The sequence below is a fragment of the Gobio gobio genome (genome assembly GCF_949357685.1).
Source record: "Gobio gobio genome assembly, chromosome: 12".
Lineage (NCBI taxonomy): Eukaryota > Metazoa > Chordata > Actinopteri > Cypriniformes > Gobionidae > Gobio > Gobio gobio.
In genome coordinates, this window is record NC_137105.1 from 14,953,216 (window position 1) to 14,974,265 (window position 21,050).

Consider the following 21,050-nt stretch of genomic DNA (forward strand, 5'->3'; position numbering starts at 1 on the left):
ACGTTTTTGAAAGATGTCTCTTATGCATTTATTTGATAAAAAATACAGTAAAAACAGTAAAAATAAATTGTAGTGACATTTAGAATTTAAAATAACTTTTTTCCATTTTAAAATATGTTAATGTAATTTATTCCTCTGATGGCAAAGCTGAATTTTCAGCATCATTACTCCAGTCTTCAGTGTCACATGATCCTTCAGAAATTATTCTAATAAGCTGATTTGCTGCTCAACATTTCTTCTTATTATCAATGTTGAAAACAGTTTTGCTGCTTTCAAGCAATGCGTTTGGTTGAAACTGTAATTTTTGATTCCCCCAAGTCTTTACTGTCACTTTTGATCAACTTATTTTTGCCCTTGCTGAATAAAAGTATTAATTTCTCTTAAAAAATAAAAAATGTGTCTTCTTGACCCCTAACTTTTGAACCATAGCATATATAGTACCAAAACTACACAAACCAAATCAGAATTTTCTAATGCGGTGTTATGGCATGGTTGTTAAAGGTATAACCTGGTAAATGTGAAGGTATAGGTTTACCGTGAACTCACACATTCCCTTCTGCTCTTATGTGTCCTCAGGCAGCTGCAAGAGCTCCAGCGTCAGAAGGAGCAAGAGAGGGAACGACTGGAGCGAGAGAGGCTAGAGCGGGAACGGCTGGAGCGAGAGATGCTGGATCGGGAGCGCACCGAGAGGGAACGTACGGAGCGGGAGCGTTTGGAGCGAGAGCGCCTGGAGAGGGAACGTGCCGAGCAGGAACGTCTGGATCGCCTGGAGCGTGAGCGTCAGGAGCAGGAGCAGCTGGAGCGAGAACGCCAGGAACGGGAGCGCGCCGAGCGGGAGCTGATGGAGAGAGAGCGTACGGAGAGAGAGAAGCAAGAGAGGGAGCACCAAGAGCAGCTGGACAGAGAGCAGATGGACTGGGAGAGAGGAAGACGCATCTCCAACGCCGGTGAGCACCTTTATCTTCTCCAACGTCTTTTTCTAGACAGGACTGACAGATAAGATGTAGACAGGATGGGCTGGGGTCAAAAGATGAATGAGGTTTTAACACAAACTAACAATATAAGTGGCTTTTCTTTTGTTGTGGACTATGCTGAACATGCAAATGCCTGTGAAATGCTTTTAGTGCACATAGAAATTAATTATTAGAAAATGTATTTTATTTCTGTTTTATTTGTTATTATTAGTGTTGCAGTTATTATGCCCTTGTAGAGTTCATTTAAAACTATTTTAATGTTATTCTTTAATGTTAACTATGCGTTTGAACTGGGGATGCACCGATATTACAGTCCTGGCTGATAATGGTTTTCATACTATGGCTGATAACCAATAAACGACAAAAAAATCTGTACTACTTTGTCTAAAAATAACTCGCCACTTTCACAAAAACTCAAATAAATGCTATTCTTGTAAATGTTAAATCAACGTTGTGATGTTCAAGTGAGTGTAAGCAGCACCACAACAATATAAAAGGAATGATTAATGAATAAAATGAAATATGGACAATATTCAATTGGTGCTGTACTAAAGAAAAAAAGTTAGTTTGAATATAAAACGTAGGACCTCTATTATAGAAAAGCGGTGTTCACGACAAGGTTAAATCTTCTGTAATCTATCTCTTTAAGATGGCAATAAATTATGGCAAAAGTAATATAAAATCAAAAAATTGTCAGAAAGGAGTGCCCAAAAATACTATCCAATATCGTCCGATAGCAATAGGTAAAAAAAAAAAATGTCTTGATATATTGTGCGTCTCTATTTCGGATGTTTCCTTTTGTTGTTCTTGCTGTAAAATATATTTTTAGTATGTGCTTGGCCTCTAGTTCGACGGACAGAAAGGAACACTACCTCCTTGTGTCTTATTATATCAATAGGCGATCTTTTCCTGACGTGTCCATCTGTCAGTGTGTTGGAAGAGTCTGAATCCACAGCTTGAAAGATGATGAAACTAACCACATTTCTCTCACACTCTCCTGTGTACAGCCCACTAGGATTATACGGGTAACCTGCCAGGACTCAAGAATTGGAGGGGGTGGGGGGTGTCGAGAATTTAGGTGACAGTAGAGAGGGGTTGTGGATCTTACCAAGCATCAATACAAATGTTGCTGTAACCGGTTTTACTTTTGTAATTTGACATAGGTCGGATATGTTTTTTCCCCATCAGGATTAGATTGGATCGTGAAAAGTGTGTGTTTTGTAACAGAATGTATTCAGACTGAATTCAAATTTGCTAAAACTTTGGTTTACAGGGATAGTTCACCCAAAAATGAAAATGATCATATCAAAATAAATTAATAAGTAAAATAAAAAAGTAAAACCTTTAGCTTCCGGCAGACCGCCTTCCGTATTTAACTTACAAAAAAAGCGTAACTGGTGCGACGATGGCGTCAGACATAGCGTAAGCGTTTTGAACTGTGGGTGGCGTTACACTTTCTTCGTAAGTTGAATGCAAAGACTTTTGTAATGGGGGGATACACTTTTTTGGGGCTTCAAATTTTAGGCTGCCATTCACTGCCATTATAAAGCTTGGAAGAGCCAGGACATTTTTTTATACAACTCCGATTGTATTCATCAGATAGAAGAATGTCATATACACCTAGGATGGCTTGAGGGTGAGTAAATCGTGGGTGGTAATTTTCTTTTTTGGGTGAACTATCCCTTTAATAGCTATTTGGCTATTGGTTAACATTGTCCAATAGCCTGTATAAATGAGATGAGCAGAAAAGGTTTTACACCGTTTCTTTTGCTTTAGAATAACATGCACCTACGAATAGTTCACAATAAGACAAGGAACTTGCAATAAGAAAGTAAATAAGGTACATTTGTATTAACTGTTGACTTTAAAGGGCCTGTTATATAGTTGTGTATACAGTATACTTGAGTTCATCACATTAGATGCATACATTTCTCAAAATCATGCACCGTCCAAAAATACACATTTTTTTTCTGCTCTGTGGGGGAGGGGTTGTTTATTCCACAGACAGTGTACGAGAGGTCAGGCCTCAGGCTTTGATAGACGTAAATGTCATTCAAGTGTTAAACATTTGCGCAGTTTAGCATGGTGCATGTGTGATCTTTGCATCAGCAACATGCATTATTCCACAGAAGGAATGGCAAAAGTACTTCAGTACAAAGAAACCTTTTAAATACAGTATAGTTTGCTCAGGGATGTATTGAACCTAAACTGGTTCGGTTGCACATTAAAAAACTGTCAGTTATGTTTGTGAAGATGTCCTTTTTACAGAAGACTAAAGCTTTATTCAATGGCAGTGAATTGTAAATCTTGACAGTATTTCACCTTATATTAGATTAGAACAGTGATATTCACTTTACACACTCGGCTCTCAAGGAAGGCAAGAATAACATTTCCTGATCACAAATTTCTCACATGAATATTATCAGTGGTTTTTTTCACTGCAGTTTTGACTGGCAGATGCTCTTAATGTTTATTCTGACTGTTGAATGGACACTGAATTGAGTTCTATGCATGTTATGAAGTCTTTCTGTATGGCGGTTGTATTTGTTTAATGATCTTGATCTTGACTCTGTGACTTCTGAGTCATGTCTGGAAGAAGGATTATCAAATAAATACCCTGAGATTCTGCCGGATGGGTGCAACCCAATTTGTATCATTAGTCACTAGTAGGGATGAGTGAATACAGGTACTTCTATTTAATGGAAGGTGTAAATGGATAATTATAGCCAAAACTTTCTGCTAACGGTTCACTTTTTCAATTCAGGTTATGTAATTTGTAAATAAATAAACTCATTAGTATTAAAAATGGTGTATTGTGAGGATCCCTAGTAACAAGTTGATTTAATAAAGTTGTATTAGTCCATCTAGAGCACAGCCGATTGGTCTTGCCATGTGACCGCCTGTGCTTTAGGAGTGGAAGAATTTCATTAAGTCACTCTGGTGAACATACTGCGCTACTTCACGGGTCATGTGGTCTGCTTGTCAAAGCTAATAGTGTAGAAACGCAGAGAAGGCAAGTGAAATGGAAGAAAGTAAGGTACAAATAGGTTACATAATCATATAAAACAAGAAACAGAAATCAGCTGCACTCAAGTCACGAAGCCAGCTTGAACAATGGGAGAGTGTTAATAAGGAGGTGACCTGAATGTAGGGCATGATAATTTGTGTTTGCCTGTGTGTTGACGTGTATTTTGAAGAGTGCTCAGGGGGCGTGGTGGGCTTCGCGCAGCAGGAGGGCAGCTGTGTCTGCAGGCTGCTTATGAGAATCACTAGAGCAGAACGATTTAGCCAGCATATGGCAGGCAGTGACTCTTACAGTGCAGATAAACCAAAACATGAATTTGCATGCATTTCCTATATAAACACCCATAAATGTATTGCAAATTGTATTGCAGAATAGAGAATATTGTATAAAATCGAATGTTGCACTTTAAGCCTGACCTTTAAAAACATCTGGATAGTTCCATAGTTATATATTTATGTACACTATACTTTTCAAAAGTTTAGGCTCAGTAAGATATATAAAAATATGAGGCTGCACAACTGTTTTCAACACTGATGATGATAAGAAATGTTTCTTGCGCACCGAATCAGCATATTAGAATGATTTCTTAAGCATCATGTGACACCGAAGCCTGGAGTAATGATGCTGAAACTTCAGCTTTGCCATCACAGGAATAAATTAGGCTACATTTTACAATATATTAAAATAGTTTTATTTTAAATTGAAATAATATTTTGTAATATCACTGTTTTTACTGTATTTTTATGAGCATAAGAGTCTTCCTTTAAGATATTACTGAACCAAAACTTAAAGGTGAACTATGTAGGATTTTTGCAGTAAAATATCCAGAAACCACTAGGCCAGTGTTATATATTTTGTTCAGTTGAGTACTTCGAATATCCCAAATGTTTTCAACTATTTGTAAATCGTGAGAAAATTGCTATTTTAACCAAGGAACCGGGACGTGTGAGCTATGCGTGTGAGGGAGTCGCCTGTCGATTGCGTCATATCTGCGTCACCATCGGTTTCCGGTTTTATTCAGTGAAACACTTTACTCTCACTGCAGTGTGAACAAGTGTCATAGCAGCCGCCAAGCGAACGTCATAACTTCCTTTTCAACACACTCAGATATATCTAATACGATAAACAGAGTTGCGTTACCTCAAACTCATGACTGGAAAAGAGGAAGTGGCGCCGGTAACCGTGTCATAATAAAAGTCCCGCCAGCGACTATGCCATAATAACAGTCCCGCTCTTCAATCGCTCCTGCGGCCTTGCTCACCTCAACAACACTCGGTCCTGCTCTGCTTCAGACTACAGTAATGTTAATAATCGCATCCATGAACATGATTTCTGCCCGAGTCCTATCCTGACTGTTTCCCACCGGCTGTGAGGTGAAGACCACATGTCCCGAGTTTCTGCGCTCAAACGTGCCGTCATCAAACTACGCCTTTGTTTTGAACAGGCGACCTCTAGTGGACGGAAAAGTTACATAGTGTAGCTTTAACAGTTGTATATTTTCCTTTCCCCCCCCACATCATTTGGACTATTTTGTACATATTTTAGTGCATACGTTTGTGAATTTGTACACAGCTCATGACTCACCAAAAGATGTTGTTTCAGTGGAAATGATTGGGTTCAATTTGTTACTTTATATTTCCAATTCAGATTTGAATGTGATAGACCGTATAAAGTGCAAAAAGAAGTTTTCATTAGCATAACTCCTATTTTTTTGGCATGCAGAGAGTGGATGACTTGCCTTTAGCAGGTGTGTGATGATGCTGAGACGCTAACCTCACGTGCATCCAGGAGTTACAGTAACCCTTCTGTGCCGTCTCCTGAAAGTACTACATGCTAAACAGGATGTTTGTGTAACATTTTGCCCACGTGTTGGAGTTGATCTATCTTTTCCAGTTCATGATGTTTTCTACAGCTAACCGATTGTACTAATTCTAGTGTGTTCCCTGTTCATAGACAGAAATAAGAACATATGATGGACTTGTAGGTCTCTGCTGGTTTTCTTGCTTCATTTGCCCCCTTTCTCTCTTCTGTCTCCTTCCCCCCTTTCTCTCTTTGTCTTGTGTTCTTTCCCCTTGCACGGTTGCTGCTACCTCCCTCCTATCCTGTCCGGTTGTGTGCAGCGTTTGAAAGCACCCTCTACACTCCTCCGCCTCCCGAATACAAGACCACCTCCTCCTCACCCGTCTCTCCTTCCACACCCAGCTACCCTCCACCGACGCCATCGCCCTCCACAGCCACTCCTCCGACCCCGCCCCTGCGTCACTCGGCCTCCCGATTCGCCACGTCGCTAGGCTCCGCCTTCCACCCGGTCCTGCCTCATTACGCCACTGTCCCTCGCAGACAACCTGCCCCGCCCACACCGCCGCCCCCTGCCCCGGCTCCTCCTCCTCCGGCCTCCCGATCTGTCATCTGGACGGCTAACAACTTCACTCCCTTACCGCCTTCTCCTCCGGTCATGATCAGCAGCCCCCCGGGCAAGGCAACGGGCCCTCGCCCGATGATCGCAATCCCGGCCCCCAGTCCGCTCTCCCAGAAACCCCCTTCGCCCATCTCGGCGCCCAACGGGCCGCCTACCTCGCTTCACTTCCACACCTCGTCCCCTGTCTCGGGTCATCCATTCTCCTCGCCCCCGACGCCACCCCCTCCACCGCCCCTGTACTCTCCCTCACCCACCTTGCCCATCGCTCCCCTTGTGTCTTGTCCCTCACCCCAGCCTGCTGTTCTCCCTTCTCCTTCCACAGCCTTCCCCGCCTCTGCTGAGCACTCTGTAAACTCTGGGTTGGGAGACTCCTGCTCCTGTGCTCCAGAGCTGCCCACTCATCCTGCTGACTTCCCCAGCCAGCCGGGTAAGGCCTCTTCTGTGTCGCTCAGCCTCCACTAACCCGCTAATTGGGGTTCGAGGAGGGGGCCTGCCATGTTGAGCTGGGTTGCTTTTGGCTGCAATTGGCTACTATTGATTGCTCATTGGCTCAATATGAAAGTCCTCAGGAAATGTTTTGCTGTGTTGTCTTGTCTGTTGGGTTGTGCTGGTTCCCAGGGTCATCGGTTTGATGAATGCTCGTTTGTGTGGCCTGTAATTGTGTGATATGGCATGGCATGAAAACACATCTCCACTCTCTCGTGAAACTTTGAATTGAGTCTCACAGATCGCAAAGCGGATGTCTCCGCTTTAGTTCTCATCATTTTTTCCTGCAGTTTATCACAACCATCTCATTCTGATTATTGGTTTATGGTAAAGAAGGTCTTGATGTTAGCATGTACAAGTGAACTGTCATTGCACAGTAAGCTTTACATGATCTATAACCGGCCATCCCACATCCTCGTTGGTTGTTATTCACATTCACACATTTGATCCATGAAACATCCTCATTTTATAAAGCAACATTTAAATAAAATGAAAATGAATCCTTTTTTTCCGTCTTTGACTAGGTTTATGTTACATACTACATACAATACTGTGGAGCTTTTCATGAGGTCAGGTCATCAGCAATGAAGAAATAAGATCAACTCTTCCCCTGAATTATTTATAGAAGAGGTTTTAGACTTCATATGCATGATGCAGATTGACATTGAGCTAAATTCTACACACTAATATGATTAACTTGAGTGCATTTGGCAGGCGTGCATGTCACATAAACTTCAGCTGTTTATACCCCAAAAAAGGCAAATGTTAAAAATAGTCAGGCTGATACCTTCCTAAATTTTTTACTCTTCATACATAGTGATGCAAGATCAGCTTTGAGTTACATTTTAAGGATTAGCTGGGATGAAATCATTACCCCAATTACATCTCTGCATTTTGTTAATTTATGTACAGATTTGATTTATATTCCCATCTTTTTATAAATCATCAGTTTCTTACATGTGTATTATGTTATAATGATCATCTGCTATGGACAAGTGTTCAATCATGTATTAATGTCATCTGTCTGTGTTCACTATTATGAATGAGTTTTGGATGTGAATTATTATTATTATTACAATGGTATATTATATATTATATTATATTATATTATATTATATTATATTAATATGCTGACGTCCATTTAGCTCATTCTGACTGTAATAATGTATTTTTTTAATTAAAAAACAAACAAAAAAATAGTTAAAACAGCCCTAAATAGAACAAATCAAAGTTGAACTGCTCCGCACAGGAAGTTACAAAGACATATCCTAACTATTATGTTCTTTTTTATTAATCCCTACAGATTCAGTACAGGGGATGCCAAGTCCTCCACCCCCACCACCCCTCCCTCCCAGCTCCACTGTGACTCCCACCACTGCTGGACCTCCGCCACCCCCTGGTCCCCCCCCTCCTCCTCCACCACCTCTGCCCCCCACGCTTACCCCAACAGGGCCTCCCCCTCCCCCTGGGCCACCGCCTCCACCCTCAGGTCAGGCTCCGCCACCAGCACCACCTCCACCCCCTGCCCCACCTTTGCCCTCGGGTCTGTTTACCCCCTCACCCACCACAGAGGAGAACAAGGGTCTCTCTGGGCTCGCAGCTGCCCTTGCTGGAGCCAAGCTAAAGAAAGTGCCAAGGGTAAGGGTTTGGGACCTGTTAAACTCTCAATTGCATTGAATTACACCTGAAATTACTTAACATTGTGCCCTAAAGGCCCTGATATACTCATTACGAAGATCTTTTTCGTTCTTTGCTCGGGGTTAAAAAAAAAAGTTGAAATGCCTTTACATCAGTATACTGTTAGAATACGCTATTGAGAGCGGTGTTTATATGAGTATGTAAATATGTGCTGCATGCTTTCCTCTCAATAACAACCCCCCCCCCCCCCCCCCCCCCCCCCCCACACACACACACCACACAAACAGCAGTTAAAAAGCATATGATCTTAGACCTTATTCAGAACCAGCGCCATTACAGGCATGAAAGCAACTTTTTCAGTGGCATCCACTCATAGGTGACTTATAATTTTCCACAGCTCCTCTAGTGAAATTTCTTGGAAAGATATTTTTGCATTGTTTCATCTGCAGCAACAATCCAAAAACACATTAAAAAACAGTACAACCCACTGAAGAGAGTATGTTTATTCCTCAGTCTCGCTTTCATTCCTGTTAAAAATCAAAGATGGCGCTGCTGTGAATAAGGTCTATACTGATGTGGATATGTTTGCAAGAGCTCTGCAATTCATCTCTCCAGTCAAGTCACATCATGTTTATTTATATAGCACTTCGTACAATAGATTGCTTTAGTTTAAATCAAACGGCTTAACGGTATTAAACATGAAACAACAGCGTCCGTGTCAGTTCTTACATGCGGCAGAACTCAACGGACTGAACAGAAGAAATGAACGGAAGAAGATTTTCACGTCAAAGGCGGTGGAGACTCATAACACACCTGCATATTACATAATCGCCACGGACCAGTGGTAGTCCAAAGGTGTTTACTTTGGCAAGCTGTTTCGAACTCCCGAAACAAACTCCAAACCAACTTCCGTTTTGACCTGATTTTGTTCGAAATTACATCACACTAGTTTGTTTTTTGGTTCGCTTGAAGTAAATCAGGGCCCTTAAAACAGATAACGTCTTGGAGTTTTTTTTGTAAACACCAGAAATACTAAACATGTTCAATAACAAATCCTATATGTTACTGTAGAGTGATGAGCCCCTGGCTCCAGCCGCAGGACCCGCGGTGAGTTCTGGTGGTGCCAAGCCCGAGGCATCCCGTGGGAATGGTCTTTTACCTGGAGGAGGAGGTCTAATGGAGGAGATGAGCGCCCTGCTGGCCAGGAGGTGAACTACGTGATTTATCTGTTTTTAATACCAGAAGGATTGCAGTGATAGAAGCAGGGCCTAGTTTTCAAACAATGATAAGTCTTGGAATTTGCTTAAAAGGTTAATTACCAGAAATGTTGTATTCTAGCCAGAAATGTAAGACTATGTTCCAATGATTTGATGCAGGAGAAGAATTGCTGAGAAGGGATCCTCACCAGAGCCCGAGCAGAAAGCTGTAAGTTAATATAAAGCCTCATTCAGCTGTGTACGGTCTCTGACTAAACCTGCACATATAGACATCTCTTAATTTTATTGATATGATCATACTTTTTAAAGGGATAGTTCACCCAGAAATGAAAATTTGATGTTTTTCTGCTTACCCCCAGGGCATCCAAGATGTTGGTGTCTTTGTTTCTTCAGTAGAACACAAATTAAGATTTTTAACTTGCCGTCTGTCAGTCGTATAATGCATGTGAATGGGGTCTAACTTTATTAGAGTAAAAAAAACATGCACAGACAACTTCAAATTAAACCCTGTGGCTCGTGGCGACACATTGATGTCTTAAGACACGAAACGATCGGTTTCTGCGAGAATCAGACGAATGTCATCAGCTCTCCAGACCGCCATAACTTCCTGCGAGTAAGGTCAAAATACCAGCGTGATCATAGAAATATATACGTAGGTACCTCATTCGATCAATCCGCAGACACTAATGAGGCATCTATGTATATATCTATGACCACGCAGGTATTTTGACCTTATTCACAGGAAGTTATGGAGGTCTGGAGAGCTGATGACATTCGTCTGATAATAGGTGAAATAATAGCATAAATACTGCTCGGTTTCTCGCAGAAACCGATTGTTTCGTGTCTTAAGACATCAATGCGTCGCCACGAGCCGCGGGGTTTAATTTGAAGTTGTCTGTGCATGTTTTTTTTTACTCTAATAGAATTTGACCCCATTCACATGCATTATACGACTGACAAACGGCAACGGTTGGAGTTAAAAATCTTAATTTGTGTTATACTGATGAAACAAAGACACCTACATCTTGGATGCCTTGGGGGTAAGCAGAAAAACATCACATTTTCGTTTTTGGGTGAACTATCCCTTTAATGTGTTGGATTTTCAAAAATATTTTTTTTATTTTATTTCTCCATTAGGATGACATTGAGGCTACCATAACTCCAAAAGTGTCAGCCTGTAGCACACCAGGTAAGCAAGGGAAAGCAATTTAAAAAAGATAAAACTAAATAATAATGCTCCTTATGAATCATTAGGTTAGCAACTGGGTCTTGAAGCAAAGCCATTTGAGAACCATGGCTATTTTAAAAATATGAGAATACCAGTATCATCAAATGTAACATTGCATTGCATTTTTTTTTTACAGATATGCCCAGAAAGCCTTGGGAGAGGACAAACACAATGAATGGTAGCAAATCACCAGTCATTGGAAGGTAATAATTTGCATGTTATACCACTCCATAGTGCCTTTTTAAAGAAAACTTTCTGACTCTTCGGCAGGTCCCGCTTTCGCAAAGCTAATTTGAATTATTGTTGCTTCGACTGCTTTGCATCACGTGCTTGTGGCCGGGGGGGGCTCCTCACAATCGCATGTCAGAATGCAGGCAGTCGGGTCCCGTGCTTGCATCACTAAAGCACAGCGCTGTTGCATCTCATCAGATCTGTGTGTACCAGAGCTGTTCAAAGGATTTTCTTATTCTTTTTGCTTATATGTCATCAAATCAGGCATTAGCACATACAATTATACAAATGATTGAAGCACTTTTCAATAGGGCTACACTGAAATATAAATATTTCTCTTTTCACCTGAGTTAGATCTAGTGCACTGCATTCAGAAGATTACTATGAAAAGAAATAGTTCAGATCCACACTATTGACCTCTGACCTGGTTAGTCTCTTTACTCTCACAGACGGGACACACCGTGGAGAAATCAGATGGGTACTGACAAGTACTATGATTCCTTAAACAGGTATAAGAGGCTAGTTTGAGAACTCTTTCTAGACTTTGTTTGCTGAGAGTGCTCTTTAAATAGGATTAGGGTTGCTGCAGTGATAGTCTACAGTTATTCTTTTTTTCCCCCATACACAAAGATTCTGCTGTTGCCAACAATATAATCACTATGAAATGGCATAAATAAAATGCTTTATGCTTCCCTGCTGCTTTTATAACAAAGATGCATATTTACCATTTAGGTGTTTCTTCAACTTTGAGCACTTTTGATCTTGTGGCCTTTTTGAAAAAATAGAAATGGCAGCACATGTGAGAGTGGTAATTTGTGTAAACATGTACCCTACCGTTCTAAAGTGTGGGATCAGTATTTATTTGTTTTAAAGGGATAGTTCACCCAAAAACGAAAATTTGATGTTTTTCTGCTTACCCCTAAGGCATCCAAGATGTAGGTGTCTTCGTTTCTTCAGTAGAACACAAATGAAGATTTTTAACTCCAACCGTTGCTGTGTGTCACTCATATAATGCTTGTCAATGGAGACGAATTCTATTAGAGTAAAAAAAACATGGACAGACAACTTCAAATTAAACCCCGCGGCTCGTGACGACACATTGATGTCTTAAGACACAAAACGATCGGTTTCTGAGAGAAACCGAACGGTATTTATGCAAATATATCACCTCATATCAGACGAACACTTTAGCTCTCCAGACTGCCATCACTTCCCGTAGGTGAGGTCAAAATAGCGGCCGGGTCATAGATATATACATACAAGCAGAAAAACATAAATTTTCGTTTTGGGGTGAACTATTCCTTTAAATAATACTTTATTAGCAATTTAAATGCATTGCATTGACCAAAAGTGACAGAAAATACTTTTTGTACATTGTTAAAAAAATATATATTTAAAAAGAGTCCTGAAAAAATCTCGATTTCCCCCAAAATTATAAGGTAGCACAACCATTTATTATAATAATAATAAATGTTTCTTGAATACGAAATCAGCATATTAAAATGATTTCTGAAGCATCATGTGACACTGAAGACTAGAGTAATAATGCAGAAAATTCAGCTTTGTATCTCAGGATTTTTTTAATATTTTTTTTTTATATATATGCTAAAGATATACTAAAATATACAAAAAAACTGTTATTTAAAATTTTACAATAGTACAGTTTTTTCTGTATTTTTTAAATAAATGCAGCCTTGGTGAGTATAACTGTGCGTTCACACCGCCGCCGGCGAGAGCGTCAAAGTGGCCGGAAGTCATTCATTTTCAATGGGAGCCCGGTGGCGAGAGCGGCGTGTCTTGGATGATTTGGCAAAAATCAACTTTATGGTAATGAGCTCTGACGCGGTTCGGCGTCAACCGGCGGCAACCAATGGGAATGTAGTAGTGCTCCGCTTGAGAGGATTCCAGAGAACGCAGTGCTGTAAATTTTGGTTCCGACCACATTAGTTCCCAAGCAAAATAGAGAGGTTGATCATTGCTGGTGCGGCGGGTTTGATAAGAAGACGCGCAACTTTATTTATACACCACACAAATGGCATTTAATTGGTTCATTTTGTTAGCAAACATGTAACTATAATTGTTAAGTTCTTTCCATCGATCTGCTTTTTTTTAACTTTCACATTTAAATTAGTGTTAGACCGTTATATCGGCCGGCCGATATATCGGGCCGATATTTGATATATTGGCATCGGCCGATACAAGGCTGCTGTGTTCGCCGATATTTTTTTCCCTGCATTATTTACAGACAGGCAGCTCTCACCGTCTTCAAACTGTCTTGCTCTCGCGCATATTAATCAAAATCAATTGAGAATTGACACAATAGTAAAAGGTCGAAAGACTGAAGTTTCACATGGAGCATTGGGAGATTTTTTCCTGAATTACCGCTGGTGTTGCTCTACAAGAGATTAAGTTAAATTCACCTACACACTAAAAAATGCTGGGTTAAAAATAACCCAAGTTGGTTTGAAAATGTACTAACCCAGCAATTGGGTTGTTTTAACCCAGCAATTGGGTTGTTTTAAGCAAACATTTAACCCAACTGCTGGGTCAAAACAAGCCAATTGTTGGGTTAGTCCATATTCAACCCAACTTGGGTTATTTTTAACCCAGCATTTTTTAGAGTGTAACCATTAAATTACTAGGTTGTAAATAGTTTTAATTAAGTATAGTACAGTCAGTGTGCACTTTATTATGCAGCTTGCTTGTTGCAACTGTGTGCAATAGTGTAATTATTTTATTTATGCTTAAATATTTATTTTCAGAATTTATTTTCACCACTGAACTCTTTTTTTTCTTGTTCTACCTCACCTGTTTTTACTATTTGTTAAATATTGTTTTTTTTAGTTCAATAAAAGTGTCATTTTTATAATGTAAATTGAAGGAGCAAAAGCAGTATCGTCTCTCCAAATATCGGCTCAAGAAAATCGGCAGCCCGTATCGGTCATCGGCTAAGGCTGAATGAAAAAAATCGGTATCGGCACTAAAAAATCCATATCAGTCGATCCCTAATTGAAATGATTTCATGAGGTTATATTATACGGTTATACCCTACCTGTGGTCAGTCAGCACAAACGCCGACCAACATGATTGTTTGCTTTGCAGCCCCTTTAAATGCAGTTTTAAAAAAGACCAAGCATTCGATCTACGTCAGAGCGGCAGCGTGTCAACGAATCTTTCTACAGCTTCGATGGCAGGGCGGCCAGAGCAAAGTTTGACGCTCTCGCCGGCAGCGGTGTGAACGCACAGTTAGAGGCTTCTTTCAAAACGTCTGCAACTTTTAAACTGTAGTGTATATAAATAATTGTCACACAATATGTTAAAATGGTTTATAATAATTTCATTTTCACAGAGTAAAACAATACAATCTATACATAATGTAAAGTAATAAATTAAGACCTAGGAAAAATTGTTTCCAAGACTATAATCCTCGAAAAACAATCACCCCGGTAGTTATAGAGAATCACCCTTTTGAAGGTCTTTTCATTGAGAAAGGGAGGAAGCTATGAAGGTTTAAACATAGTATCGTTATTAGAGCGTCCTGATATATTGTGCAGAATTAGGTGTCGTCAAAGGTCATATCAGAAAGCTGGAGCATTTGTCCACTCTTGCCAATTTGTCCACCTGGTTCCAAAGATAACATGCTGCCCTCCCCCCACAAATGTGCATTTAATTTGGTTTATCCTTTCACGTATAAAATGCAGAAAGCTTTGATACAAAGCCTTCAGGCTGTACAAGCTTGTGTCTCACACATAACTTTTGTTCTGTAATTTGTTTCTGACTTTAAGCTGTGTCACAATGTGCTTATCCGCTTGACTTCTACTTCCTTTCTTCACAAGGCAACCCACTGTTAAGCATTTATTTATTTTCCGATGGGATAGATAAAGCGTCATTTCCCTCATTCCCCACGTACCACCCTATGGTGATTATTGTGTTGGCAATAGTTTCCTGTTTGATTCAGCTACAGACAAGCATGAGAGTGAAACGGCAGCTGCATTGTGTGTGAAGTGTGGATCGTGTCTCCAGCTTTTGGTTTGCTGTGCCATTTTAATTGGGGTTGATTTTACAAATGTGTTGGTTTGGAAGAATTTACAGCTCCTCTCAAGGCTCATTTTCATGTCACCCAGTTATGCATATATATCTGTGTGAATTTCCTTTTCAGTACAACAATTTCAAGGATCTGAAATGCATTTTCCTCACACATCTTGAGTTTATCCCATATTAATGCTGTGTATATTCTTTGCATCACCAATTGTAATTGGTGCTATGACAGTGTAGATGTACACAGCATCTGAAATGACTGTTAAAGCGTGTCACTAAACTTCTGCCTTGCATCTTGACTGCACAGTGTCGACTTCTGTGACTAAAATAGCTTTGCTTCACACCATATATCTTTTCTTCTTAGACCAAGGTCTACACCAACTCCTACCGGATCCATAAGTGCCAATGGGGTGCCAACAGAAGCTCTTGACTACGACAGATTGAAACAGGTACTTCTCAAATCCAATAAGTAACTATTTTGAACTGAAACTCATTTAACCTTTTAGCCCTTCGGGTTTGACAGAGGGGCTGTTCACTTCCTCAATAAGTTGGCAAAGTGTTACCAAAGCTAGTGGTACAATTTCTCCTTACAGCACTTCCTAAAAAACTGAGGGAGAAATACTGGTTCACAGTGCACAGTTACGCTTTTGTGGGTGTGTACAATTATAGTACTCTCTACAAAGGCAATACCTCCCTTCTCTATGAATGAGCATGTTAGATATGAAAGGCATATGTAGGATTCTCACTTATCTGAGGACACAGTTACTCAAGTCGCTCAGCTCAACCTCCCCAAAGCTCAGTGTGTTTTAGTTGTTGAAGAGTTACTAATAGCAGCTGTAATGTGTTGATGTTATAACATACACCTACTCATCTGGATCTCTTGTCGTTTAATACTTTTATGGCTGCATTTGATATAATGGCTTATATTAAGAACTCAGCACCGGGTCATGTCACTATATTTACTATATGTCCTTATAGCAGCTCATTTCTTTTGCATTGTAGTGTATATATTCTACTCTTAAATAGAATCTTATTGACATGAAAACAGTTCAGTGACATGCACTTTTTGACTCTTTGATTTGTATATAACAAACAGTATTCTAATCCAATTCTTAATGTATTTCTTTGCCTTTTAGGACATTCTAGAAGAGATGAGGAAGGAACTATCAAAGCTGAAAGAAGAACTTATTGATGGTAACATTTTGTTGCATTGTACTACCACAATATATGATGTTCTTTGAGCTTTTTAATACTTTAGAAACATAAAAATACTTGACATTCACACAGTCAAAAGTTTGAATTAGTTTCTTATGATCTTAAAATCATTTTGATCTAAATGGTTGGGGTTAAATGCTTGATAATGTTTTTGTTAATGATGCTAATAATAGCGGAAATTTAGTCAAAGGGTGGCTTTTTTTTAAGTAGTAATAATAGTTTTTATAATATTTTTTTTAATCTAAATTATTTGTTAATGTATTACTTTATACATTTATTATTCCTTATTTTTTATACAAATAAAAAGGCTACAACATTTTAATTAGATATAATAATCTGTAATTTAGGCATTTATTAATTAGTATTTTGTGAAATGTATTATTTATTTTTATATATAGTATCAAGATATATACAGTATATACTTCCAAATATTTCTTAAATATATACATTTATACAATAATTATTCACAGTACACACATATATATTATGTAATCACAAACTTTTGTTTTGGATGCAATTAATTGTGATTAATCGTTTGACAGCCCCAATACACATAAATGTATTATGTAAACAAAAACTGATGTTAAATGCGATTAGTCACGTTTAATATATTTGGCAGCACTTGTATATACGTAAAGTTTTTGTTTACATAATATATACTGCAGTATATATATACATAATATATATGCACACACACATACAAATCTATATTATATATACACACACATATATTATGTAAACAAAAACTTTACGTTAGATTGGATTTAATTGTGATTTTTATATTATGTATATATTGTATGCATTTATTTATAATTAAATTTAGAAGAAAATAAATTGTATAAATACATTATTTAAAAAGTAATAAAATAAAAATAAAACCATGTATTTATTTTAGTATTTAGAGTAGTGAAAGAACAAGTGTCCATCATACAAAGGGTTGCTATTACATACATTTAAAATGTAGGATTTTTTTTGTTTTTGGTCACAACATGCCATATTCGCATATTACCTTTTGTGTTAACATATATTTAAACAGTAATAATGAATGAGTATGTGTCTTAACCCTTCGACTGTAAGACGTTTAGGGTAAAATGTAACTAATCTACCAAATCTGACCAGGACCGTTTCTAACTCTTTTGTCGTCTTTTGTGTTTTCAGCAATCAGGGAGGAGTTGGGCAAGTCAAACTCTGCATAGGAGGATGAGATGCACCTGTATTTTTTTAACCACAATCTGTCACTTCAGAGGTCAGCTTCAGTTATCTCAAAAGCAATGAAAATGGAAAATTACAGTTTTAACCAGTGGTGATCACAATAACCATGTTAATTCGGTGGATGTGTCAAGTATGATGCCGGGAAAGACAAACTTTGAGCGTGGGGGCACAGGAGGCGTATCAGTGTGAGGATAACCAGACGCCTCAAAGCGACGCCATACACCAAAAGCCCCATCTTGAGGGGGAGTCAGGACACAGTCTTAAGGAAGTGACTGTCAGTATGCAATGGATGACTTTTACTGTGGAAAGAAAATGACGAAAATATTACTGAATTACATACTGTATTAACCATTGAAGAGTGAAATTGTAAATCAAGCAGATGACATTCATTCTACGGCACATTGTTTAGCAAAGGGCAGGCTTTGTTTATGAATTTAAAAGGTGGTGGTGGTGGTGAAGTAACGTTAACTCAGTTGGCCTTGTATAGAGCAAAACCTTGAATCTGGCCAACCAAACGAGTATGGTCTATTGCTGCAGGACTCTAAAGCTTGTCTTCCTACTATTTTAACCTGAATATGTACATTAAAATGATGACAAAATAAACATTATACCTGCAAGTCATTCAGTCAACCTGTTCTAATGTACGCCATGACCATATCAGGTAGCTTACTCGCTCTTTTGGTCGGTTTCCATTATTATTCAGACTTCTCTTTTCAAAAGTGAATGCTCGACAGGCTGTCTCTAATGAGCCACTGTTATCTGTATACCTTCTTCGTCTTGTGTGTTCGCTAAGTGTTCGGGAAGATCACGAAGGACAATGCCTTTCTACTGTACATCATTGTAGCTCTCTACCAAAATCCTCTCAGCCAATCGAAGTTAAGGTTGACGTCAACGTCAGCTCAGACCGTATCTGTAGATAGTGCTAACCAGAAATACTATGAACTTTTTATTCACCGTAGGCTCTTTTCGTATTTCTTTCGATTTCAGTGCATGTCTTCTTATGAACGGTAAGGGAAAAATGGCTGCCACGAAAAATAATTTTGGTTTCAGTTCATAAGCAATAAGTGTAGCATTGTTACGCATTTTTTTTTCTTTCTTTCGTTTTTGATCGATCGTCCACTCTGCCCTCAAACTGTGGATGAATGTTCTCCATGCGCATTCTCAAAGTGCAGTTCACAACAGACACCTCTTTATAGCCATAATAAATTTGCAGGGGAATGACATTTTACTAATTTTCCTTTTTTTATTTTGGGATTCAAGTATGTGAAAGATCATGTATGGCAAATGATTCATTTTGCATTGCGTATTAACCAACTAAAGAAGACTGGAGTGTCTAATGAGGGCCAAGCAACATGTCACCGCTTTTCGAAAGGGAGTTTTTTTTTTTTTTTTTGTCCAATCATTTATTGTTTAACCTCTTTGTGCACACCGGAAGGCACTTGGCTCTGTTTTTCAGAGGGGCTTTATCTTCCAACACACTTTTGTTAGGGAACTTTTATTGGGAAATGTGCTTTTTAAGACCGAAATCTTTGTACAAACATGAAGTGTGATTATAGGCTGTGCAAAATTTGAGGAGAATAACTGAGAACATTTGTGATGTTCTCTCAGATCAGATTTTTCCTCAGTTATCCATTTCCCCCATGCCATGCTCGCTTATCGATCCTTTGTAGTTTTTTTTTTTTTCTTCTTTCACTTGCATAGTTCAATACCATCACTCGAAAATAATCTCTCAAGGAATCAGAACGTTTGTATAGAGTGTTTACAGCATTGATTGCACTTTAAAAACCCATAGAAGCTCAAATGATTCTATTGTTGACAAGACGGCCGGCACTTTGCGATCGGCAGTATCACCAAAGCTAAACGGTAATCTCTAGAAATTCACACTCTCCTGATCCACCTTTGTTTTGATGACAAATAACTATTGTTGATTGGTTTTTAGGCTTAGCAGATTGGTCTTTAGGTTGAGCGAAATGTTTTGATCAGGGTTGATTCATTCCTGGATAAACCTGTTTGTGATCTTCATGGTTTGTGCCTTGTTCGGAAGTTGCATTTGATATGTCAAAAATGTAAAAGCATATATATATATAGAGAGAGTATTAATTTAGGACCTGCCATAACTTTATTCATTTGTTTTGCATTTTGCTTCAGTGAGTTAAATAGGACACTTTTACGATCTTTGTTTAAAATCAAACATGCATTCACATTCTTTTCTCAGTGTCATTTTTTTCTGTTGCATTACAGTTGTGTTATGGTTAAGACCATGTATGCTGGTGGGATCTTTGATCTTTGTCATGGTGGAAATCAGTTGAAACGACAATGGTGTTGTCAGCACATTGAGACTCGATTATGAGCAGACCGTGTTGGTCAGATTCAACTGAATGTCCTTGTAATGCAATTTTCAGTTTCCTTATCTTTCTTTTTTTATCGTTCATGTTGTACCATACTGTTTTCATGTTAATTAGAAGTTTCTTACATGCTAACATTGTTTTGTTTGAGCAAAATAAATAAAAATTGCAATACACTGCTGTTTGCATTTATTTATGAATTGAAAAGCAGAAATTGATTACTTGACAAAGTATCTTCACTGTATTTTTCTTTCAAAGCAGCAAACCCGTCCTGAAAGGGGTTGCAAACTTGACAACTTTTATATTAACGCATTTATTTTTAATTAATATCTACTCAATTCTTGGTGAGATTGGAAAGCTTATTTGACTCTTACTCATTGTGCAAATGAGTTAGAGTCAAACAAGCTTTTGAATATGACAAGCTGGTTTGAAATGACATAACTTCAACACCACACCTCTTCTAAAGTAAATGCTGCTTTTCTGTTTGCTGCTGCACTGTTCAGCTGTGGCAAACAGGAAGAAGGCAGGACCGAACTAACACTGTAACTAAAGATGAGTTGCACAAATCGCTATTGAACACTGTACTCTTCTTAAACACCGCTCCAGTACAATCTTACATGGGCCAGAAAGCAGCTTCTAGCAGTTCAAGCACCAAAATGCACGATTTGTGGCAGCTCCAGGACTGAGCATGCAAAGGCATTGCTACAGTTCTGAAGTCATACGCAGCAATGCAACTTTGCAAAAACGGAAACTGAGTGAGACTGCTGTGCACAGGTCTACTCTGCAGCATAATCTAACAAAAGCTGGTTTATGATGAACATGTTTGATTTATGAATGAGACTGCAAACTGTTATGCATGGATTATTTTTTCTAAATGAAGCACATAACTATTGTAAAAAATAAAAAAAAATGTTTGAATCATATTAGTCATTATAGAAATTATATTCAATATTCGATTTCTATTACTAGTAGTATACAATCTAATTTAATAATACAATATATAATCTGTATAAATGTAAAGT

General features: G+C 38.7%; 1 protein-coding gene across 6 annotated transcripts in view; it reads left to right on the plus strand.

The window, feature by feature from the left end:
- Nucleotides 1-20,226, plus strand: part of enah (ENAH actin regulator) — a 138,320-nt gene extending 118,094 nt beyond the window's left edge. For 4 of the 6 annotated variants that reach the window (XM_079831138.1, XM_079831137.1, XM_079831142.1 and 1 more), the window contains 10 exons: nt 577-947; nt 6,120-6,845; nt 8,208-8,542; nt 9,614-9,750; nt 9,919-9,967; nt 10,897-10,948; nt 11,124-11,190; nt 15,621-15,705; nt 16,393-16,450; nt 17,630-20,226. In XM_079831138.1, coding sequence (XP_079687264.1) covers nt 577-947; nt 6,120-6,845; nt 8,208-8,542; nt 9,614-9,750; nt 9,919-9,967; nt 10,897-10,948; nt 11,124-11,190; nt 15,621-15,705; nt 16,393-16,450; nt 17,630-17,667 — 1,918 coding nt within the window. In that variant the 3' untranslated portion in view covers nt 17,668-20,226. The remainder of the gene's footprint in view (nt 1-576; nt 948-6,119; nt 6,846-8,207; nt 8,543-9,613; nt 9,751-9,918; nt 9,968-10,896; nt 10,949-11,123; nt 11,191-15,620; nt 15,706-16,392; nt 16,451-17,629) is intronic. The other 2 variants (XM_079831141.1, XM_079831140.1) reach the window with 1 other exon arrangement.
- The last annotated feature ends 824 nt before the right edge of the window (nt 20,227-21,050 follow it).